Source organism: Stegodyphus dumicola, chromosome X1 (genome assembly GCF_044657685.1).
Source record: "Stegodyphus dumicola isolate Sdum_Otavi_A_Nest chromosome X1, ASM4465768v1".
NCBI classification, from domain to species: Eukaryota; Metazoa; Arthropoda; class Arachnida; order Araneae; family Eresidae; genus Stegodyphus; species Stegodyphus dumicola.
Genome location: NC_140780.1, coordinates 90,912,067 through 90,938,938, shown reverse-complemented (window position 1 = coordinate 90,938,938; position 26,872 = coordinate 90,912,067). Strand labels below are relative to the sequence as shown.

Genomic DNA, 26,872 nt, shown 5'->3' with positions numbered 1-26,872 from the left:
AGCTAATTTTAAAAAATGTAGCACGAATTCGAGTTCAAGAAATTAATTATTGAAAGTTTACATAATATCCTTATTTCAATTAAGCTGAATCCTCAAAATACTAGCAAAACATTCTTTATGGGTCTTAAAATGTAATACTGATTTTTTGTAACTCTTAAACAAGAGCAAATAATAGAAAATAAATTGCATATTCGTGATCAGGAAGTGAAATTTAGAAAAAACAAATATTTTATTTCTGTAACAGACAAACGGTGAAAGTTTATAGAACTGAGTAATGAATTTATTGTTTATGAATCTATAGTTCTATAGTTATTAGATGATTTATGTAGTATCTGCATATTTATAATTTCCTATTAAGATAATAGCTATCGTATAATTCATATTAAACTTAACAGAACTTTAAATCTGCTTTTAAATCAAGCTCAGTTCGTTTAATATACCTATTTGTAATTTGCATAGTTACTATTATTTTAAATTTACAAGCTGTGACTGTAATACGTAAGTAGGCAATAATGGGTCTATAAAGTGTAGGATTAATAGTGTGAAAAGGCAGGGCATTTATATTTCCATACAAAACTCCAAAGAATTATTTATTCAGCTTACTACGGTATTTTTAAGTTTTAAAAAGAGAAAACACTTCTAACAGCTCTGCAATCGTAAATGGCAACGGAAACTGAAGGCATTTATGAAAAATGTCCCATATTCTCCCCTCGTATCTTAACGGCTAATAAATTTCACAACTTATGACTGCTGTCTTATATTATACTGTTGATATATGTGCCTTTTCCCACCATTACTCAGTTTCATCACGTACTTGGCTTTTGCCCCTTGGGGTACGCGAACCGCAGGTTAGAAACTACGGTATAACAGGTATGATTTCCATATAACTTAATGATTGAATATTACATACATTTTTTAATGCTGACTTTTTCCTGCGTTTTTTATTTTTACTCTATTTTATTTTTTTCAGTGATCTTAGTTACAATGCCATAGAATCTATTGATGAAAACCTTTTCGTCGATCAAGGAAATCTAATTGATCTGTTTCTTAGTCATAATTTAATCTCAAGAATCCTGAAAAACAGCTTTCTTGGACTTTCCAGCCTTCAAGTATTAGATTTGGAAAGCAACGAAATCGAAGACATACATCCTGATGCTTTCGTTCATTTTAAAGACCTGAGAGATTTGTAAGTACTATTTTTAATACAATATCTGTTCTAAAAAAATTAAGCCTTAAACATACTACGCATATTTTTGAAATATTCCTGTTATTGGAATAAACAGTTATTTTCTGTAAAATTAGAGAGCTTTGCGAGGCTATACAAGACACCCTACTCTAATTATTTGGCTGTATGTTATTGACTTGCTGTAAGTCTTAATGGAGATCTTTTCAGCCTGGACTACAAATATAAATTACCAATGAAAGAGCTATGGCTTGCCTACTACTAAATAAAATTTTGTGAACTTTAAAATCGATTATGCTGTTTACAAATTATTAAGCTGTTCATCAAAACAATCAATTTAAAATTTAAAGTTTGATTAACGTTTTTTGAATAATTGTTTATTAATATTTTAACTTATTTTTGAACTCATGCTCAGTTTTGTTTCTCAGTTGACAAGATTCATGATGCAAAATTTTATGGATCTCTGATTACATTTGACGTGCAAGAGACGGTATAAATGTAGAGAAGTGAAAACATATTAGTTTAATTTGTATGGAAATGTCCTAGAGTATTCCGCGTATGTATTTGCATATGCTTCTGTATCTCATATGTAAATATAGAAATTCCATATGTATTCCATAGGCATGTGTATAAATTAAATATGTATATGCAAAAATAAGCATAACATGCAAAATTATGCTTCTAAAATGCTTTTGTGTCTCAAAGTTAAGTCTAGTTTGCTACTCTTGCTAAGTGAAAGTTTAAATCAAACAGATCAACAGAAATTTCTCTGGAGGCATTTTCCCTTGGTTAGATGGAAACCTGACTGAACAAAATGTACTTATCTGCCATAATAGACAGAAATTCAATAAAATAGTAAGAAATATAATATAATATGTAGCTTCTTTTTATATTATGTTTATCACAGGTACGAATATTGTATAACATATTTTAATTATAGTGAATGGGCATATATTCCTAAAACTAAATAAAAATAAGACCTCTGCTTATTTTTTAACACATCCAAACTCTCCGTACACCACATATGTACAACGCGGGTTTTACGAAAGTAAGTTAATTAACACATTAAATATTACATCCATTAAAAAAACAATAACAGAAAGATGCAGGTAAGTTCGCTAGCCAATCACACCTAGCAATTTTATATCGTTCTGAAGACATAATCTATTTCCATTGAAAGTAGGGCAGGAAAAAATTAAATGTTTCAAGTCTTGAGGTACATTTTTCGAATACTCATATAAGTTAACTGATCTTAGATTGAAGCGAAACAGGTAACTTGCAAATTTACCGTGTCTAGATAAAAACGAGGATACTTTAAAATTTATAAAAAAGACTGACATGGAATATAGTCTGTCTAAATAGAAGGAAAGAATTTTTTGCTTTGCCCGATAGTGCAAGATGAAATAGATTTCTGATTCCGTTTAGATAAAAGCTTTTCATAGTAAAAGGACTTCCAATAACTCTTTGAAATATTTATATTGAGGCCGATGGTTAAATTTAAAGCATCTTTGGCTCAGAAACCAGCTCTTTGATTTTCGTAACTTCCAAGGTCACCATGCATATAACGAATATCAACCCCTCTAAGGGAACTGGAAACTAAGAAAGTTTCGATTACCAGTTTGTAGAGGCTAATCAGAAAGTGGAGAGAAAAAGAGAATCAGAACACCTAAGGTACCTTGAGGATGCAATCCCATTATCCTTGATCCACCTGACGGCAAGATAAATGCAGAGGAGTCCTGCTTGAAAAACTATACGTTAATTTCGAATACGATGATTAAAATAGCAAACTTGATATTGGTCATAAAAATACCAGACCAACCTTATTGTACATTTTATTGGCATCTATAAATTAAACAAAACAAATACTTTTCAACCGTCTATTAAAAATCACAGAAATTTATATACTCCAAATTAGATGGATGAGGAATATCGGGAAAAGATACATTTCCCTTTATGCAATCTTCCAGAGAGAGTATCATTTGACACTGCATCGAAAACCTTACATTCAGTTTCGAAATCAATAGGCAGAATTACTGCAAGAATAAAAGTAGCTTCATATAATTTAGTGTTCTTTAACCACTGATATTATACAGAACAATTCTTCGTTGAGTTTCTCTCAAAATTCTTTTGTTAATCTTCTTTGAAAAAGCATATCTTCAAGTAGAAGAGCCATACGAAATGAAAGGCACAATACACAGCTTACATATTGATTTCTTGACATCATATTTTACCCAAAAGTATGTATTTTTGGCAATTCAGTAAAAACTATTAATAATTTTTTCGTATTTTGTAGAAAGGAATTCAGTGTGCTTTTTCCATGGGAATGTTTGGTCGAGTAGGACACCATTGTACTGAGAGCCCAATTGGGAAAAAAATCCGACATTTTTGTGCTTTAAATAAAATACTATGAAAAGCTTTCGGTGGAAAATTAAAAGTAAGTGGCCTGCTAGTGCAGTTTTTAAACAACCGTGGAGGTGACTTTAAAGGTCATTTATTATTATGTTCCAAAGAGTAGAACCGGAAAGAACAACCTTTTCCAGAGAACAAACCTTACTTTTTGACCCAAGCAAAAGCTTAGAGGTCTTTTCGCTTAAGAAGCTTTTAAGCAGGTTATAAATTATATGTGCTATGTCAGCATCTTTTCGAATTTTTAAGATAAACAGCTACCAAGCATTATCTTAAGCACCTTTGAAATCGAAACAAATAAGATCTTTGTAAACTTTATTTGCTTCCCATACCGTAAGATATCGTTGAGGCGAAGAACGGCATCTTCACCAGTTCCGATGGGTAAACCCGAACTGAGAATCACTATAAAATGTTTCTGTCTCAGATATCAGTTTTTTTCTATTAATGAATAGATTCTTTTGTTAATTTAGCCTTATCATTATGTTTCAATTGAAAATATTTAATTTTATAGATATCTTTAAGAATACTGTTCCTTTCTCTCTGGAATCTACGCCTTTCAGCATTTATATCTCCCTATAACAATCAATTTCCTTAAACCACCAAAGAATACCATTCTTCATATTTTTATTCATCGGAACTGATAATGAAGTACATCTAAAACTCGCGGTAGAAAGATTATTTACAACATTGTTTAATGTAATCCAATCAAAGCGCCTATCAAGAAGAATATTCACGTCATACATTTCTCTCTTATACAGCTCTGTACATAATGACCAGTTTTAATTTTTAATTTAAGACCAGTTTTTAAATTAAAAGTACTCGAATAAGAAGATATATTCGGAAGATACATATCAAGTTCAAATATAATCATTTTACTATCATAAAGGGAGTCTTCCTCGGAACTATCATAACGTTGAATGTATGGAAGAAATTCCAAGTTACAAACTGTAATGTCAATATAACCAGAGCATTGATTGGAACTGAAAGTATGTCCACGATTTTCATAATTACGAAAAAGTGAATCCTATTAATAAAATCGCCAATCTTCGTTTCTCTACTATCTGAAATAGGACTATGCCAGATCTCTCATTTTCTGTTGGAATCCATACCACATTTTATTGATGTTATTATCACTATCAATTACCTATTGATGTTATTAAATACTGTCAATAACTATATTAAGAGAAAAATGTACACTGTGAATGCTTCGAACTAGAAAACACTGAGGTTACTTATTGGAAATCCATTATTTCTAAAAATGTTATTGCAAACACAATAAAAATTAAGATGTAAGGACTAAAAACTTTTGCACAGAATATATTGACTTCCGCGAAGAAATCAACAAACATACAGATATATTACTTAAGACCGGCATATCACTTAACTGCATTATTCAACAGTTATCGTAATAGTACATAATTTAATACGTAATTTTCCCATGATTGTCTGTCACACCCCATTTTTGAGAAATTTATGTTCAGTGTCACTAAAGTCTTCTTTAAGATAGTTATTGGATAATATTTTTTAATTTTTTAGCACAAAGGGCGTTAGCCGAGAAGAGCTATTAGAGTTTTGGCATTTTGCTTTGGTTCACTATAAATGCCGGTTCATTTTTCAGTTTGTTGCCACCAAATATTAGAGCCCCGTGTTATATTTAAAGAAATTAAATAATGAAGAATCCGCATAAATGTATACATGTTTCTTGCATTGTAATAAAACAATGGTACCTAGAGCCATCAAATTTTCAATAACGTAATCTTTCCATAAATATGGGTATCTGGAAGCCCGAATTTGGAATTTGAAATTTGTTTTATTATCCATTTCATATTTTGTAACAATTTAACAAATCTTTATTAACAAACTCAACAATTTCAGAGCGAGCAATGGCAATACTGTACGAAAAAAAAAAAAAAAAACATTTTTATCTTCAGCGCGAGACAGTGTATCGGAAATTCTAAAGATATGCTCATTTTAAAATTATTTTGCAATATTGCTATTGAATTGAATTTTATGGTTTAAGTAAGAATAACATGATATTTAATAAATAAAGGTAGCACACAACACTTGCTCTGTTTTCAGGAGCGAGTTAATTGCGATTAATGTGGGGCTTGATGCTATCATGTCTTATGATTGTGATTTTGGGGAACTACGGATTTTATCGGACAGCTGCAGTGCACAACATCTTACTGGCTCTTCCTCCGCAAACGATGAAACCAGCGTATCTATTCTGCTCAAACTGAGGAAGATCTCTCAGGACCACGATGTTCACCTCCAGTGGCCCCCATCACATGTTAACAGTAGTGGTAATGAGGTCGCTTGAAAGACTCGCGAAAGAGGGTAGTGAGAATGAAACGGTCACTGGCTCTTAACTTACTTCCCAGGAAATTCACTCAAATGAGATATATAAACTCAATTTAATATGGCGTATTCCGCCCACGCACTAATGGTGCACAAGAATATCCCCTGGCTCTCTGCTAGAAATCAAATGTGACCGTAACTCAGAGATTTCTCTGGCTAGACTAACAAGTGGCCACCTTAAATGTCTTTCCTTTGATAGTGGCAGAAAAATCCACCCATCTTGTAAAAACTTCTGTGACCATCCAGCTTCACCGGATCACATACTGGGTTGCACCGGACTTTCTAAGGGGGACATAACATCCGATCCCCTTATTGTTATTGATTTTTTTAACGGTCAACAACCTTCTGGACCTGATCTGGCATATGTCAGATCTTTCGAGGATAAGCAACAACAACAGCACACAAAACGTTAAAAAAAAGTTAGCCGTAATGTAAAATCTGAAAGCTTTCAGATTTTATTTTTTAATATATTTTTGTTGACGATAATTTTATTTATTAGCTATTTTATTTGTCAGCTATGCTAATTTTTACATTTTTTTCATTTTTTTATGATTTTAAAAAACTGTGCAGTATTCTCATTATTTATAAAAGGGTTCATTTCTTTTCAAGAACTATAAGAGCCTTTAGGACCGAATATTTCAGCATTCTGTGTTCCTGCATAATAATATGGTATTTTATTTGCAATCTTTCCTTTCCTTTTTATGTTATATCCTGTTTAGATACTTAAACCTGCAAATAAAAATAAGTACCAATTAAAAATTGTGCACTTGCATGGCTTATGTTTTACCCATAAATCATATTCATGTGTATTTCTTTATTTAATTCCCATACCCAATAAATGATTTCCGTCGCTAGGAGGAAAATTAATACATAATATTTCTTTCCTATCTCGCTAGAGATTAGCTATTTCTCAACTTACCGCCAAATTTCCACCTACTTTCCCTCTGTCAAAAAGTTGCATAGTAGTATTAACAGTTAAGTATAGGGTAACTTATTAATTTTAGTGCTAAAATTGTGTTACCTTTTGCCACAAGTTAACATTTTTCCTATTTTCACATTAATTTTACATTCATCTGAAACATTTTATTTACTTGCTTCTTCCAGTAAATTCAGTAATCTTCCAGTAAGCTAATGATTTATACAGTAGCAAACAATTCCAGTCTACAAATTTTTATGAACTTATATATTGTTTTATAAACTTATGACTTTTAATTTCTTACATTTTATATGAACGATAGTCAAATTCCAAAATATTTTACTGGTTTTGATGGGTCATTCCTCTCAGCAAATGCCTTATTAACCTCACGTAGTATGGATATATTTCATTAGTTTTAGCATTTGTCTTTTCTTTTAATCTTTCTGATCTGGTCAATATTAAATTAATACCAAATTCTGTTTTACAGATTTAATTTAATGGATTTTCTGATTTATCTTCTAGCTGACTTATACTCTACAATCATAAATTTACTAAACCAGATCGAAGGTGTGTAACTCCATACCTAATGGTCCTCTGAGGTCATAAGTTAGCTATGTTGTTTTTTTATTTATTTATTATTGTTTTTGCTGTTGAATTCACTGAACATTCTTGAGTTTTCATTGAATCCGAGGTTTAATTCTAACATCCGCTTCATTTCCTTAAAGATTATTTTCTGTAATTTAACGCAGAATTATGCTTCTGCGTTAATGTCGTTATATGCCCCTGTTCTTTCTATTTACTACTTACTTCTAAAGAGTATTTTATATCTTGAAGCCCTTACGTTTTGCATTCAAAATTTTTTAAACTTCTAATGTTTTGATAGGTTATGTTCTAATTTTGAACTTTTACGAAAGCAGAATTTTTTCTGCTGATGTCTCTATCACCTAGAGGCCTTATTTTATTTCTTGTAAGTTTAACTCTTTGTTTTATCCACAAGAACAACTTGCTTTTCTATTTTCAGTCTGTAATTTTATCCATCAATTAAGGTATAATTTGTTATTTTTGTTTAATTTCATGTTTTATATTTCAACTACGTGCAATCAGTCCAAAGTTATACAGTCACCACATCATACGGACACGAATTCTGTTGGTTTTAATAAAAGAGCTAGTCTTCTGGGGATCCGAACACTACTGCATGTATTAGCTCCAGAACTGCCACTGTTATCCAAGTAGTGAGATACGATCCAAGGAACCATAACTGTTTTAATGATCCATTTGGGGTTCCGCCTTAATACGGTATATATTTGATCATGCATGCCTTAATCTTTGAAACAAGCATATTACTAGTAGCAGGACCCACCATGCAGCTCTTTCAAGTTCACAGAACTTTCGAGCTGTCTTCATTTCGAATCTGCCAGTGATAGAGCATACCTTGGAAATGCGCTGGTACCGCTATCTGACGACGGCCCTTTCGTTTATTTTACAAGCATAAAATCTCAATTTGTGGTTAAGAATTTATTATGGCATATAGCCCCAAATTGACCTGATTTTGAAAAATCGTTGGAATGACGGAATTAGAAGAACTGATTACAAAGCAATCTCGGCTGAAGACATTTCGCTTAGTCGTGGAAAAGAATATTACAGAGTTAAAAAGGAGATCAAAATTTTTGCCTTTCAAGTTAATATCACAGGCTGTGCGAACTTTTCAATTTTTTTCTAAAACTTGAAATCACTGTAGTGAACTTCGAAGAAGATTTGTTGTCGGAATTCAGATAAAATGATAGGTTAACAATTAGTGACACGAAATCACAAAAAAAAATGTCATCTATAACTTACTACCATACTCAGATCGGAAACATGACCATTTCTACTTGCAGAATGAAATGAGAGCTCGCTATATTGGAATTAAACAGATGTATTGCAAACCGAAAAGCCATTTGCTAATGACACTAAATTGGAAAGAGGGAACTCCAGCTTGCGAAAGGAATTACAGATGGACGTTAAAACAATCGGAAGAGATTATGTATCTCGATGAGTAGAAGCTCATGCTTCTTTTAGCATGACGGGCTAATCAGGATTAGCAAAGAAGCAGTTGTAATGTTAAACCCTTCATGTATTATACTCATTATTCAAAGCTCAGGATATCTGTTATATATGATCTGCTGTTGCTTTTGTTTGCTGAACGAAGCTTAGAAGCATTGTGCAAAGAGAAAATGAAGTCAATTCAGTATCTAAATATATTGAATGACATTCCCCTTATTTCATCAACAGAATTCTTTTCTGAAGTCAGTGGTGTATTCCAAGATGATGATGATAGTGCCAAGACTCATTGAATTCAAACTGAAAACGTTTGATTCTAGATACCAGTCACCATGGAATGACCATCAACTCAAACGAGGATACGTGTGATATACTAGTAAAGAATTAAAGCAATGGTTCGAAGCTTCTTTCATCTCATCAAAACTGCAGAGAACTGTTAACGCAACGCTGCTTAAAAATAAATGCAAAGACTATGCATAAACAATGTCATGAAATGTGAGTTGTAGTTTGTGTCTGGCGAAATATTACAGTGCGCGACTTGTTTAAGCGAGCGTCTAAACGCAAATTTTTCCTAACACTTTTATTTTCTCATGTTGACATATTCATGGTTTTCTTTTATTCCAAAGTTTTTCTAATTTTATCTATGTTTAAAATCTTTTGCCTTAAAGTGGAAAGGTATATCCCATTTCAGCTACCAGCTCCCTTCAATTCTTCATAATGGGTTCTAGCCATCTTTCAAAGTCACATCCTTTCAGGAATTCATTTTCATCCAAATATTAGAAAGCGAATTGGAATTGTACATACATTATTTCTATTTAGTTTGGCTGCATAACATCATTCTTGCTTTTAGTGCCGATTTAATACGTTTTTAGAAACCCTGGTGAACTCAAAATTACAGTGAACTCAAAATACTTTCACATGTAAATTAGCGGTTACTTTTTACGCCTTTCTGACTTACAAAAGGTTTCATGTTAATATCGTACTTTCATCAATTGGGAGTGACTTATACCTGCATAACCTTATTACACAAGAGTGTCAAATTTAATTTCATTTTGAAACTTTATTCCTGAAATATTTACAAACATACAGATTATACTTAACTTTTGGACACAAATCTGTTTTAGAATGTGAACAAAAAATAAAGCTTTGTAATTATAATCTTCCATGTCAACAGGATTAATTTGAAATGTTTATTTCAGAAATCTGGGAGCTAATTCGTTTCCAAAATTGCCAACTCAAGGACTTGAAAATTTAAGACAACTTAAAACGTTCAATAATAGGAACTTGAAAGAATTTCCTCCAGTAGAAACATTTCCAAGGATAAATACGCTCGCTTTGTCGTATGCCTATCATTGTTGTGAATTCATAGCCTCGGCTGGACGTAGGACTTCCTCACCAAGATCATCAACTTCTCTTCAAGAAACGATTGTATGGCTGTCAAAGGATGATGTTGACATGGCTTCTTGGAAAAACTCAAATTTAACTGACATTTGGCCGGGATCGGAGGAACAAATGCTTCATCGTAAGAAAGCACATGTATTGTGTATTTTAAAAAAATGCTAAGCAATTGGTCCTGAAATGTATGAGTTTATAAAATATTTAAATATAAAGAATAATTTAATTATTTGTATACAAAAAAACTAAATAGTAATAATTAAATACAAATAATTCCTCTGTTATGTATACCTAACTGAGGAATTATTTATTCTCATTATTTGTTGTGAGGAATGATAGTAAAAGATTTTTTTATTTGATTTAGAATTTTGTTTCTAAAGATTTGTTTTACTTGCAGCTACGTAATTGCATTAACTAATAATATGAAGAATTTTTGATAATTTTTTTAACACGTAAAGTCAAATTTTGAATTAACTTTTTTCATTCAGGTTAGTGAGTTAAATTATGTCCTATCATCAATTATGCAATATATTTTGATATACGGTCATTGAACAAATCTGACAATGATATAGGTGTATGCATGTACAGGTGTCATGTTTTAGAGTGCAAATTATTATTATTTTTTTTTTGGTTTGTTTTGTTAACAAAAAAAAAATTATTTTTCTTTCTTCGTTCTTTTATTTATTGATTTATGTATTGTGGCCCGCCGGCTATTTTTAAATCGGGCCCGCGTGCAGTTTGAGTTTGAAACCACTGCGATAATGTATTAAACTTGAATTTTTAAGTGAAGTATCCCCACCTTTTTTTTTTAACTTGAAGCATAAATGAACAGGAAACAGATGGTCTTTTAAATCTGTTTCAATTTTTAGACTCTAATTAGTAATACTTATTTCAACGTTCAATACTTTTGTGGCTAGAACAACTGAAACAAGTCGGAAAGAGAGACAAATTCAATGAGAAAGTTCATTTGCTTTGGTACTTCAAAAAAATTTAAGTTCGCTTAGCCGTTCGAAGTCTCAGTGGATTTGTTGGAACGAAACTTGTTTTAGTTGGCCTAAGTAATCAACTTGGTTTGAAGCTTTAAAACGCCTTTCCCTTGACAAATCCTGTGTCAAGCTTTGAACAATAGAAATTAAAAAATGTTTTTGGTTACTCATATGATTCCATTTTTCATGCTATATAAGCATTTTCGGTTCAAATATTGTTTATTAATTTTTTTTATTTTTGCAATGTGTTTCGGAAAAAAGGAAAAAGTAGCATTTAAGTACTCTTACGACTTTTTCTAGGTATTTTAATCCTAACTTTTTAAAACATATATATATATGATTTATTTCCTAAACAATATTGATTAATTGATTATGCTATCTCCTAAGTTTAATTAAAGTAGAATTATTTTAAAAGAGTGAATCCATACTGCTAAGTTATATTTTGAAAGATATTTTGAAGTAACTTGAAAGTAAAATGTTAATAATGTTTTAACGGGGACTGGAATTAAATAATCATGAAGAACAAAATTTCAATTGTAAAAGGAAAAATTAAATTAAAAGCATGTAATCATTGTCATTGATCGGAAATTAGTTGACTTTTCAAGGGGAACAAACCAACTCCCGTTCAATGAACAATAATTAATAAATAAATACGTAAATACGAAGGTGTTTCGTCTTATATACATAATGTCTTACTTATAAATTAAGAAATATATATATATATCTTCACTTTTAAATTCTCACATTTTTTCACTGTAATTCTTATAATATTGTAAACTACAGATCCAGGTTTTTACTTAAACTTATTTGACAGATACGTTGTCATTGTTATTTCTAGTTAGTGTTCTTTCCTATTCTCAGAAAACGATGTATATATTTTTATATAAAAACTTTGAATTTTTGAAATGTAGGTAATTTTTCTACAAAATTTGAGGAGCTTGCGAATCAGCTATTTAAGACATTTGGAAGAGACTACACAATACCTGACAATCTGGCTCAATATGCCGAAGAATATTTCGAAGATTACAAGTCAGCATTCAACAATGAAGAAAATCCCTTGGCACGATTTTCACTTCAATGTTTGCCTGAACCAGGTGAGTTTATGATTTTCAGCTCTAGAATGCTTAAACAAATTATGATTTCTATTTAGAAACATACATCTTTGTTAAAATTACAACAATAAAAATTCCTACCGAAGTTTTGCAAAATTATTAAAATGTATTTAAAAATCATTTAGGTCCTTTCATGCCTTGTGAAGACCTTTTTGGGTGGTGGAGCCTTCGTTGTGGCGTCTGGGTGGTGTTTCTGCTCGCTCTGCTAGGAAACGGAATAGTTGTAATAGTTCTCATTATTGGGCGAAGTAAGATGGATGTTCCACGCTTCTTAGTGTGCAATTTAGCTGGCGCTGATTTTTTCATGGGCATTTATCTCGGGATGCTTGCTGTTGTTGATGCTTCAACTCTTGGAGAATTCAAGGTCCTTATTTTATATATCTTTTTATTCTACAGGTTCTTCTCGACTTACAGTGAAGTTATATCAGTAGTAGGAAACGGAGAGTTCACGGGCAGAAGGCGCAGCGAGGAGCAAGTCCGTACGCAGAGGCGCAGCAGATACGAAATGTGTTATGTTTCTTCATTTAACTGATAAGATGACGTTAGACATTGATAAGAGATTATCTTTATTGATTTTCCCAAAGTTCTTTGTTAATCAGTGTTTAGACTTTGTATTTTTTCTCCGGTTTCCAGCTATATTACTCGGTATATGATGGTTATTTCCTAGGTACATTTAACAGAGCTCAGTCTCGTATTTAATGATTGATTCAAAAAGCCTTAATTTTAGGTGTAAATTTTTTTATGTTTCCGCATATTTAAGCCTTGTAAGTTCCTATATACTCGGGATTTTCCTTTATTTCTTATATCTTATCTTCATAGTACCACATTTGCTTTCCGTAATCTTAATTACATTACTAATTTTTATTTTTAAATTCATTTTACCCGGACGTTTTTCTTACTTGTCAGCAAATATTTGTAATGTTTTACAAGTGTAATTACTAAAATACGGTTTTTTTTTTTTTTTTTTTTTTTTTTTCGTTATATTACTCAATGTTAGATGTAATTTTTAACTTTTTTCGTGATTTTTAACGTTAATGATCTTCAACATATTCTGTATTTTAACTTTTTTCTTATATTTTCTGATCATACACATGACCTTTACTTAAGTTTAGATGTAAAATTTTTAGCCGGTTTTGTACATTTTAACCTTCATAATATTCAATGTACCCTAATTTTTAACTAATTTACTATATTTTCGTACTAGTATATATATGACTTTTATTTGATTTCTTTCATGCTTTTTAACATTCATAATTTCCAATATAGTCCTAATAGTAATATAATTCCTATAATTTCAGACAATATACGCAACTTGAATTTAATTTTAGATGTAGATTTTAACTTTCTTACTTTCCAGCATACTCTGAATTTTAACTAATTTACTATATTTTCACACTATGTACATAATTTCCTTTTAATTTATAGCTACTTTCATACGTTTTAACCTTCATAATTTCAAACATACTTTTAATTTTAGCTTAATTCATACATTTTCGAACTATATATATGAACTTTATTTATTTTTGGATGCAAATTTTAGCTTGTCTTATACATGTTAAAGCTTCATAATTTTTAAATTACTCTAATTTTGAACTTGTTTATTAAACTTTCCTACCATATACACTAACTTTAATTAATTTTAGATGTATTTTTTATATTTTTCTGACACTTTTTTCTTTATCAGTATTTAAATGAAATGTAAAAGTTTGTAATGTATTCGTATGAGACCTGAGTAACAAATCCTTTCCTCTAAGCAATAAACGGTAAAAAAGAGTAATCTTATGGTAACTTATCAAAAGACTTAAGCAATAAGAGTAGGGTAAAGAGATATTCATTTAAAACATAATATGAAACAGTTGACAGCTAAATAAAGATACATTTCAATATAAATGAAACCTTTTTTTTTATTAAAATACATACTAAAATAATTTTTTCTTACAAATTTTCTATTCTATCACGTAAAGGTGACAATGAAATATTCTTTAAAAAATCATCACTGGCATAAATATCACAGCAAGTGTCTACATAAAGTTTTTGAGCAAGTCTTTTAAAGTTCATTGACAATATTGCTTTGTTAGCATTATTCATAGCATTTTTCCGAATTGTCTGCATTATACAGTTATACAGGGGTGGCGACACTGACTTGGATGATCGACTGCACATCCCTCACAGATAAATACCTGGTTGAGACTGGTTATGTACTCATCGTAAATAACATTGTTAATATTCTGCATGCATTACTCTCAAGTTAAATATTTCAGTTGCTGGCATTTTAATCGCCGTTTTCTTATCTCATGTGGTAACACATTTTGAAAGAAAACAGTTTGGATACCATGTGTTATTTTACTGTATAAATCTAAAAGTAATAGGGGGACCGGAAAGTAATGTCGTTTCTGCGCATGTCGACAACAACATGCTAAGGGCAGAAGTGGAATCAAATCGATGTCAAACACTCTTAACGAATCTTGGTCGACCATACAAGAACATTTAAAGCAGAATGGAAAAATAAGCAAAGCAGGTGTTTGAGTCCCTTATAATCTGTCCGAAGAGAACAAAGCCAACCGATCCATCACATTCAACGTATTGCTTCAATGGCACCATACAGAACCGTTTTTTGATCATTTGATTACTGGAGACGAAAAATGGGTTCTATATGATAATCCAAAACGCGAAAAGCAATTTTAATAGGGGTTACAAAGGTTTTACATCCCCAAAAGGCTCTTCTGTGTGTTTGGTGGAATATTCGCGGAATTGTTCATTTTGAGTTGCTGAAACCTGCACAAGCTCTTAATGCAGATCTTTAGTGTGATGAATTGGATCGAGTGAACCTATCTTTAATCGAAAAATATCCGGCGATTGTCAATAGAAAAGGCATTATTCTGCAACACGACAACGCAAGACCGCACTGTGCAAGACGGACACTGGAAAAAATGAATGAATTGGGATGGGAGGTGCTGCATCACCCACCACACTCGCCCGATATCGTACACTCGGATTTCCATTTATTCCTATCCCTACAACATTTTCTTATTGCCAAAAAATTTGAAAATTTGAATGATGACCAAAACGCCATCTTGAGATATTTTACTCAAAAACCAATTATTTTTATCGGTCCGGGTATTGAAAATCTGCACACTAGATGGCAAAAGGTTGTTGATAACGAGGCTATTTCATTATTGATTAAAAATTAAAATGTGTTGAAAAGTTATTCGTGTGAATTTAATGTAAGAAAGCGACATTACTTTCCGGTCCCCCTATTATATCGGTCTGATATGATTCTAATTCAAAACAATATGCTACGAGGCTGAAAGCACCGCAGAAGCTTTTAAAAATTTATTGAAAAATACATTTCGCGTTTGCACAAAATACCACCAATTGATTATTGGCTATGAAGGATGCTTCGGAATACTTGAAATTAAATTTTAGTAATTTTTTTATGAAATCATATCACGTCGCAGAAGTCATACTCACACTCTCAAGGGAAGATACACAGTTTAAAATAATTCTTTTCTGCCAAGTTCTGTATATGAATTCGAACGTCATTATTTCTACTCACAACGATGGATATACGAGACATCCGTTCCAACGACCAACAATTGTTCACTTCATCATGATTTCCTGATGACTGATAATGACGACTCAACTAGTCATCCTGCGGTATCTCGAATATTTCATCTTCTAAATGTGCTTTCTTGCACGGAAAAGTCTTTTTCTTCATATTCGGTTTTGGGGTTATGGAGATAATTATGTCGTCATAAAAATGGAAATCCATTTCATCAGGAGAACGCTTCAGTTGCGGAGATATAATTTTTCTAAACGTAAAACTTATTTGAACAGTCTTCAGTTCGGGCTGGGATGGAATACCGTGTTTCCAGACTACATTCGTGGCAGCTTTCATCACTAGAAGCGATTCGTGCTCCGGACTCAAAATGTGAGCCACATAATTCTCTCTTGTAAAATGCATGATAGGGTCCAACCCTATCATAATGATTCATCTAAGGTTGAACACATGGTACAGTTAATATCACCTTAAGTTGGTAAACCAGCGATTAGGGAAGTCAGGACTTGTTAAACTAGGATATGTACATATCCTAGTAATGGTAGTTTAACAGGCCCTCATTTCCTAATCGCTGGTCTACCAACCTAAGGTGGTATCAACTATCTCATCTGTTTAACCTTAGATGAATCATTATGGTAGGGTTGGACATATTAGCATCATTCTTGAAAACAGGATGTTATCGGAATAAATAAGGCGATAATCGATTAAAAGAATGAAATCTTAACGAGATTAATGTATCAAATAGTCCGTACTTATCATTAAATGACAGTATAAATAAGTAGTTTAGAAACATCTCATCTCATTAGATTTCTCATTTCATAGCAAATCTTGAAGGATTGTACTTCGAAACAGTTATTCTTAATTTAGAAGATGAGATATAGCACATTTAGAAGATGAGATATTCGAGATACCGCAGGATGACTGGTTGAGTCGTCATTATCAGTCATCAGGAAATCATGATAAAGTGAACAATTGTTGGTCATTGGAACGGATGTCTCGTCTATCCATCGTTGTGAGTACAAATAATAATGTTCGAATTCATATACAGAACTTTGCAGAAAAGTCTAATTTCAACTGTGGATGTTTTCTTGAGGGTGTGAGTATGCCTCATGCGAAGTGGTTATGATCTCATGAACATATTACCAAACTTTAATTTCAGGTATTCCGAAGCATCCTTCATAGCCAATAATCAGTTGGCGGTATTTTGTGCAAACGCGCAATATATTTCTTCAACAAATTTTAAAAGGTTTTGTGGTGGTTTTCGCCTCGTAGCACATTGTTTTGAATCAGATTCATATTAGACCGATATACTTTTAGATTTATACAGAGAAATAACACAGGCTATCCAAACTGCTCTCTTTCAAAATGTGTTACCACATGAGATAAGAAAACGGCGATTAAAATGCCAGCAGCTGAAATATTTAACTTGAGAGTAATGCGTGCAGAATGTTAATGTTATTTACGAGGAGTACATAACCAGTCTCAACCAGGTATTTATCTGTGAGGGATGTGCAGTTGATCATCCAAGTCAGTGTCGCCACCCCTGTACGACGGAGACAATTCGGGAAAAAGCTATGAATAATGCTGACAAAGCAATATTGTCAATGACCTTTAAAAGACTTGCTCAAAAACTTTATGTAGACACTTGCTGTGATATTTATGCCAGTGATGATTTTTTAAAGAATATTTCATTGTCACCTTTATGTGATAGAATAGAAAATTTGTGAGAAAAAATTATTTTAGTATGTATTTTAATAAAAAAAAGGTTTCATTTATATTGAAATGTATCTTTATTTAGCTGTCAACTGTTTCATATTATGTTTTAAATGAATATCTCTTTACCCTACTCTTATTGCAGAAGTCTTTTGATAAGTTATCATAAGATTACTCTTTTTTACCGTTTACTGCTTATAGCAAATGATTTGTTACTCAGGTTTTATACTAATGCATTACAAGACTTTACATTTCATTTAAATACTGGTAAAGTTTTACTGTTCCTAATGAGTGGAATTTTCTTAGTGTGTACTTCGGTCTTGGATATTTAATTGCATTTTCCCTTAATAATTCTTGTGACTAATCTAATAATATGTAGCAGAAATATACTTATCATTCAGAATCCTAATTGAAAGTTAATAAAAATTAGTTTAATCAGTATTAAATGTATCTAATGTGTTAATTGTACTACAAAATGATTCATGACTTTTGTGTATATATTGACAAGCTAGATGAAGTTAGCTTCAAGTTTTTGCCACTGATAGTACATCTGAAGCCGATAAGAATCTGTTAAGACTCATTTTTAGGTAAATAATTGCTTTCTATGGCACATTTTCTTTGTTGGAATTCTAGGTAAATACCTTACATTCGATAAAGGTTATATCCTCATTTGTGTAAAACATTAAATATTCTACAGTGGAAAATGCTTATTTCGTATTTGATTCATAAGAAAACAGTTCTAAGATATAGGTATTCGGTACTGAGGAAATACTGTACAAGATGAATGATTTAAATAGCCTTTGGAGTTTTTCTCTTTTTAAAAAGGTAATATTTAGCAACGTTAATTAAATTACAGTTCTCGAAAACGCATAGAAAGTTCCTATAATGTAAATTTATATGTACAATAATAGGAAAATAGAACACTTATTTGGGCGTAATTTTGTATTAAAAAGGAGTTATTATTCACTAAATGGTTATTAGTAAGAAATATGTAACTGATATAATGAGTATTTTATGAAGAAATTTCTCTATTCGGGATGAAGAAGGTTAAAATATTCAAAAATGTAGCACAGATTTTGGTAAAATGTCTCTTATTATTTCTTTGTTTGGTTCCTTCTGTAAATATATCATTACCATTTCATACCATAGATTGCGTTCATAAGAAAATAAATGAATGAAAACTGACATTCACGAAAGAAAATAATAGTATAAGAAATTAAAAAATAGACTATATATAAAATTGTCTAGTGAATTAAGTTGTAGCTGAACTAAGTTGTCGAAAAATGTTTTAACATTATGCGCTAGAAATAAAAGTATATCGATAAAACAAAATTTCAGGAAATGAAATGGTAACCAATGGGTAAAATCATTGAACGCTGGATAATTCACCTCTGATTCGATACTAGAATGTTTAACTTAGGAATTTCTTTTATGCATTTAACGTAAATAATCGTTAACTTCTCATGAAATTTGTTCATGAAGGTTGATATATCCGTAGTGCAAAGAAAAGGTAATAAAGTAAAAATTTACTTAGTTGGAACATTTAAAACTTAAAAATAATGGTATGGAATGTAGTCAATTAGCAAAAGATGCTGAATTAAAAGGTATTAAGCGTTCAACATACTAAGAAAGATTTCTGTATAAGTACATGAAAATATGAATATGGCTCTAAAATTATAGATGAAAATTGAGGTTTCATTCTAAAAATTCGGAATCTATCAAGCTAGCTTAATGAGAATCGAGATTCAAAACTGAACATTGGTAACACTAAAGAGCTTAAATGCATGCATTCAGATATAAATGATGCAAAAACTTTAAGGAAATACATATAAATATAAAAAAATATGCAAGAAATGTTAAAGTTTGAAATTTTGAATGACGTTAATACTGAAGTAAAATAGTAGAATTAGTCATGGTAAGACTACTACAGAATGATAAATTGTATAATTGGGAAATTAAAATAGTAATATAAAATATAGACTAAATAAGGGTTATTCAACGAATTTGATATGAATAGTAGTTAAAGGTTATAAAATAAAATGCTTAATTGAAAAATATCTATATGATTAAAAAATTTAAACATGTAAATTTGGCTAAAATAGTAAAATCAAAAGCGTGATTACATTCGAAAATTATGAAAAAAGAATTAAAATTTTGGGTATGCCGGAAAGTAGAAGGAAAAAAGTGTCAGAAAAATATAACAATTACATCTAAAATTAAAGAATGTTGATGTGTATGGTAAGCAAATTTAATAAACAAGTTCAAAATTAGAGTAATTTAAAAATTACGAAGGTTTAAAGTATACGAAACAAGTTAAAAATTACATCTAAAATTAAATAAAGTTCATATATATTGTCAGAAAATATAGGAATTAAGCTAAAATTAAAAGTGTGTTTGAAATTACGAAGGTTAAAACGTATGAAAGTAGCTATAAATTAAATGTAAATCATGTACATAGCGTGAAAATATAGCAAATTAGTTGAAATTCAGAGTATGTTGGAAACTAAGAACGTTAAAAAGCAGAAAAGAAGTTAAAATCTACATCTAAAATTAAATTCAAGTTGCGTATATGATCTGAAAATGTAGGAATTATATTACAATTAGGACTATATTGGAAATTATGAATGTTAAAATGCATGAAAGAAATCAAATAAAAGTCATATATATACTAGTACGAAAATATAGTAAATTAGTTAAAAATTAGGGTACATTGAATATTATGAAGGTTAAAATGTACAAAACCGGCTAAAAATTTTACATCTAAACTTAAGTAAAGGTCATGTTATGATCAGAAAGTATAAGAAATAAGTTAAAATACAGAATATGTTGAAGATCACAAACGTTAAAAACCACGAAAAAAGTTAAAAATTACATCTAACATTGAATAATATAACAAAAAAAAAACGTATTTTAGTAATTACACTCGTAAAACATAGCAAGTAAACATTAAAAATATAGGGTGCGGCGACGTTTATAGTAGGATATTAAAAGCACAGCATAAGGCAGTAACTGTAATTTATTTATTACCTCTTATGTCAATTAATAGTTAAAGGTATGCCATTTACTAATGTGTAAGTCATTGTCCATTGCATGGATTACTTTTTGAATATGATGCCCCCTCTGCACAACACATTCATCTAGGCGGCGTCGGGACGTATTCCCTGGGACATTGCCGACGGCAGTTCGGATACTATCCTTCAACTCAGGAATGGTGGCACAACTTGTTCGAAAAATTTCTTGCTTCAGGTGCCCCCGAAGTCAGCACATGAAAGATCAGGTGAGCGAGGCGGCCAGGAAATGTCACCAAAACGGGAAATTACTCTACCTGGAAATGTCTGTCGCAATGGTCCATCCATTTGGAACTTTCCCATAACGTCCCAAGTTGAAATGTTGCCGAAATAGACGCTGGGTAGCAATAACAGAGTAGTTATTCTTGAAATAACTTTCAACAGCAAAAGCACGATGCTGTGCACTCCAATGATCCATATCACTGTCACACTCAAAATGGCAGTTCATTAGTACACGAATGCGGCACGAGCTGGCGCGCATTCATGCAGTACGTCATTGTGCTACGCAAGTCAGATTACGCTATGAACGCTGCCGCACCCTATATTTGCTAACAAGTACGAAAACTAACCTGGGTAAAATGAATTTAAAAATAAAAATTAGTAATGTAATTAAAATTACAGAAAGTAAATGTGGTACTATGAATAGAAGATACAAGAAATAAGGTAAAATTCCGAGTATATAGGAAATTAAAAGGTTTAAATTATGCTGAAACATAAAAAATTTACACCTAAAATTAAGGCTTTCTGAATCAATCTTTAAATTTGAGACTGAGCTTTGCTAACTGTACCTAGGAAATAACCATCATATATATACGTAGTAAAACAGCTGGAAAACGAAGAAAGAATACAAAGGCTAAACATTGATTAACACAGAACCTTGGGAAAATCAAAGATAATCTCTTATCAAAGTCTAACGTCATCTTATCAGTTAAATGAAGAAACTTGACACACAAACTTGACACTATTTGTTAACTGTATGAAACTTAAGTTACATACAGTTATTAGAAAATGTTATGTTATTAGAGAATGTTATTAGAAAATGATTCCTCAAATGTTATTATTAATTTGTCTGCTGCACCTCCGCGTACGGACTTGCTCTGCCTTCTGCCCTTGAACTCTCCGTTTCATATTACTTATATCCTGATAAACCTATTGTAGGATGAAATCATCAGAAGTCTAAAATCCTACTTAATACACCCTAAACTACAAACATTTATGAGCATTACAATAGCATAGCCTACCTTTTTGCGCTCATAAGACTTAGAATATCCTATACTCATACAAAACCCTTCTTTGCAAAACCTATTTTATAACAAAATGACAAATGTCTCATTTAATTTATTGAATACTGCATAGAAAGTGAAAAACATAATGGGTTCAAGCCCTTGTCATTAACGCACACAATTAAAAATACTGCAGACTTAAAGAGCGCGCAAAGCACTGAACCTGAGCTAGTCGCTAAGTAGAAGTATATTGCAGAAACAAATTTATTAATTTGTCTCTCTTTAAATATAGCTCAAGAAGAGCGGGCAAATAGCACTGGCATGAATATTTATTGAACTTTCGCTAGCGGAATGTTCTTCAGAAAGACACTAAATTCTGTCAGTACGATTTGCAACCAAGAATATTGTGTTTATATGATTTATCATTTTGCAGCATGCACCGTATGTACCATGCATTATTGCATACTGATACCAGAAAAATCAAACAATTAAAATTTTGAAATATGATTTCTACTGAATGCGAATCTCTTTCACATTAGTGTATGGTAAAAATCCGTAAATCGAACCACTGTAAATCGAGGATTACCTGTATTACTGAAATATAATTTATTAAAGATTGTGTAAGTAAAATACACCCCTATGTACATCACTGTGTCTTCATTATTTCCAAAAATTTCATTGTTTTATAGAAAATGATTCCTCAAATGTTTCAATAAAATTACAATCTGCACTTACTTGTACTTCTTGGTTTAGAAGGAGGGATATAGTTGATTCCATACATCCAAAAAGGAAAATTATTAAGTTACAACTAACAAGTAAATCCATATAGCTTAAACAAAACTAACTAAAAACAAATAAGGATTTTAATCACCAAAACTCAAATTTTCTGTCAGAATGCTCTGCGTTTTAAGAATTCTTATCTTTCGGAACCTTAGGTCAAGGAAATACTAGCACACAGTTTCACCTAGCAAAACGTATCAGTCTGTTTTATCCAAATTAAATGTAATCTATTTCTTTACTCTTTACTTAAGTTACATACAGTTTCAAGCCTTGCAGAGTAATTGACTTTTTTTACCGATATGTTTGTTCGTTTGCGGTTCATTACTTCGTGTTCCTACTTTTTTTTTTTTTTTTTTGTTGTTATGTTTTCGGTTTTCGCCAGAGTGTTTTTATTCTGGTGAATGATGTATACCAAGTGCTACTGCTAGGGGGAAGAAAAACTTTAGTTACCTTTACTTATATTCACTCAAACTTGGTTGTAAACGTTTTAGTGAATATTTATGATTTTGTATCCTGCCAATATTTTTTTTAAATTGCAGTCAAGTTGATTGCCAAAACCTAAAAACTAGGATGACATTGTATTAGACTTTTAAATCTCAATTATATTTTTATTTGCTGGTATAATTATATTCTGTATGGTCTGGATGCTGTTTCAATATTATGCACTAGGCATTTGGAATCAAAAGTCTTTACTCAAGGAAATATTAAACTTAAATATCTGATTTCTGAGAGTTTTAAAAGAATATAAATATACAATCAGGGCAGTTCTTTTTAGGAGTTGGTTTGGCATTCGAGGGCTATTTACATAAGGGAAGGGATGCCTTCGCGGAAGATTTTCTTAGGGAAACTGGCTCGTATATACGTTATACATGCGGAAAACCATGAAAACGACCATCCAGCCAGCCCGTTCGCCGGGACTCGATCTACCAGGGTTAAGTGACTTTATCGCTAGGCCGATGGATGGCCTTTTAAAAGTGCAAAGACCCATTTAAGGCAGCATTTCTCAAACTTCATTCAAGGGGGACTACTTTTATATACCGGAATGCTCTGCAGACCACCTTACTCTTATACCCTTCGAAAGCAATTTTTTGGCACATGTTACTTCAGTATACCCTTATTTTGAAAATATATTTAGTGAAAATTTGTTTAGTTTTATATAAGTACTAACTAATTAAATTTATATAAGAAAATTTGCATTCGTTTTTTGATAATTCAAGGTTGTTAGAATTTGGATAATTCTTATCTTATTGAGTAAAATTTAAATTAATATTGGAGTTCACTTTCATGAGATGGAGGAATCTCCCGCTTTTTGCATAGCTATTTTTTGTTTGGATGTATGCTGGTAACAAGCATTGCAGTCGCAGTGCTTTAAATCCTTCTTTTGTTGCTAAGCCTAGAGTGGGGAGATTGAAGCTAGGATAACCAGTAATAAATTTCATAAAATGTCAATCTTGAGAGAAAAAGTGACAGACGATTGTATAATTCCCAAGCTCTAAGAATTTCAGCTATAATTGTGATATGCTGAATTTGGAATTTATTTTTTATCTACTTTAGAAATCTAGAAGGACCATAAGAGCAGGCTAAGAAAACTACAGATTGAGAATTGCTGCCCTAAGGCGTTCAGTTTAAGACTGTATTTTCTACAACAGTTTCAGACTATGATAAAATGCATAACCACTAATGAATTTATTTCGAAAATAAAAATTATAGGTACTTTTATAGCATATCTTGTATATTAACAGTTTTTTGAGTCCAAATAGTAAACATACGAACAATAAAAATCTACAAGATTAAAGTTCTTAATATTTTTCATAAAACTAGTACATTTCATAAATCTAAAATTTATAAAATCTAGTACATTTTTATAAAATTTAAAATTATAACATAACAATTTAAGCACATAGAATTTTGAAAACACGCGAAAAAAGAAGCTTACTCCAATTTATTACATTTTACGTCACATTTCTTCTGATCTTTTCTAGATTTTTATAATACTATGTCGTTAATATTTACTTTAAAGCATGTTGTCTAATTTATTTTTTCTGTTACTTTTTGTATCTTTTTATAAAATTTGTTTCGTGTTCTCATAATTTTGCAACATATAAAAGCATAATATTTTCTTTTGTTTTCTGATTTCCTTCCCCTTTGGGGGAATTTTTTTCCTGCCTTATTTATTTAAATCTTCACATTTCTCGCTTCTTGATCACTAACCGTTTTAATTAACTTGTCATTGCCCAAGAAAAGTACAATATCTTTCTTCTTTTATTAGAAAAATACTTCTTAACATTTTCCATTTATTGAAGATCGTAAATATTTTCTTATTCGCTTCAGCTCTGAAAAGCTGTATTTAACCGAGTTTGTAAACGATGGCACTTTCAGTGCAACTGACATATTTGAAAGATATATATATATATATCTTTCAAATATTTGAAAAGTATATGTTGTATATATATATATATATAGAGAGAGAGAGAGAGAGAGCTTTCAAATTTGTTTACTTATATGTAATGAAAAACCGTACACAACTTTTGGAAATTTGTGGTAAACTGAAAGACAGAACTTATTTAATGCAATTTCGTCGCCTGATGATACGATCCTTAGAATATCTGCAAGTTTTTTACAATTTGCTTTTCAGATTTTTTTGACAAACTCTTAACGACACAAATAGCAGGGAACAAGTTATAGCAATGATTTATTATGTCTTTCTCTAAAAAATTTAAGGTCGGTGTCTATGTCAAGCTTTAAAAAGCTCATTCATATTAGATTTTGATTCCCTACTTTAAAAAATTTTGCTTTTTTTAAATTTCTACTCCTAGTATAACTAAGCTGTATACTCCTAAAGATCTAACCAATTCAATTGCTTCTTCTATGGCCTTTTATTATATCCTCTAACCTGGAACTCTTGATTGCATTTCTAAGTTTCACTGTAATGTCAAACTGTATATCTTCCTATTAAATCCCGTGTTCCTTTTATTGACTTTAATAACAATAGTATTTCAGATCATAAGGCATAAAAGAAATTTAAATGCTGTAATTTGTTTTAACAAACTTTATGTCTCACTAAAATGAACAGAGTTTTCTTTTTATATCTTTTAAGCTCTTTTAAGGCATAAATGGTATTCTTAAGTTCTTACTAAATAGTTCAGTATTTTTAGTTCTTGCTTCCCATCTTGTTTCACACAATGATTTCAGCGTCAAATGCACATAACTAGTCAGAATTTTTCAGTGCTTCCTGGATGCAGAAAATAAAGTAAACAAGCTTTGTCTCACCATGCCATTTTTATTTCATCACAGCAACAATTATACAAAACATTTATTGTAACTGTTAAAGATTTTTAACTACATTATTAACAACAAAGTTCCTTCTAAGATCACAGCAAGCTGTGTAGCGAGCTCTTCGGTTTCCTAAACATGTGCTTGTGTCCCACTTTTTTAACCTTACATGTTTTTTTTCCGTTATCGTTTATCTTTCCACGCCAATCTACAAAAGATTTTCCAAGATCAGGTAATATATAAAGCAATAATTGAGTAAGACTATTTTCCAAATTGTGTGATATCTCCCTATTCTCTATAACAGAAATAATTTAATCAAAAGGCTCTGTAATTATTTCATTCTGAATGGTCCTTGCTACATTACCGGTCTTTTAGGTTTTTCTACTCGTTGAACATATTCACTCAACAAGGGTCACATTATACAATTAACTCAACATATCATAGAAAGCTCCCATTTACTGGGTTTTCTAACATCTCTTGATCGCCCTTAAGAAATTTCTTCCCGGTGAAAGCATAATGATATAAAACAATCTTTCTAAAATTAATTTCCATCTTGTCCCTTCCTTTTCAATTTGATCTTATGTTACTTGATCCATTAACTTTGAGCTTTGAACCTTACCATTTGCAGGTGATTTCGAGATAGTTCGTGATTGCGGAGAAGCTAAAGTGTTATTTTTTAAATCACAATATAGGCAAATTTGAAGTAAACTATTTATAACAAGAGCAATACACAACATCCCTTTATGTGAGCATGTAAGGCAATAATGCTTGACCTTTTTCACTATTTGAAAGCCTACCAGTGATAAACTCTAAAACATTTTGTTTCTTTGTACATAGGAAATAAAGAATTCTCCTCAACA

General features: G+C 31.2%; 1 protein-coding gene across 1 annotated transcript in view; it reads left to right on the top strand.

Annotated features, from left to right (window-relative positions):
- LOC118191984 (uncharacterized) overlaps positions 1-26,872 on the top strand; it is a 405,620-nt gene that overhangs the window by 343,240 nt on the left and 35,508 nt on the right. Inside the window, exons 11-14 of the mRNA XM_085808716.1 lie at positions 971-1,186; positions 10,103-10,425; positions 12,196-12,378; positions 12,522-12,760. Of these exons, the coding sequence (XP_085664842.1) occupies positions 971-1,186; positions 10,103-10,425; positions 12,196-12,378; positions 12,522-12,760 (961 nt within the window). The remainder of the gene's footprint in view (positions 1-970; positions 1,187-10,102; positions 10,426-12,195; positions 12,379-12,521; positions 12,761-26,872) is intronic.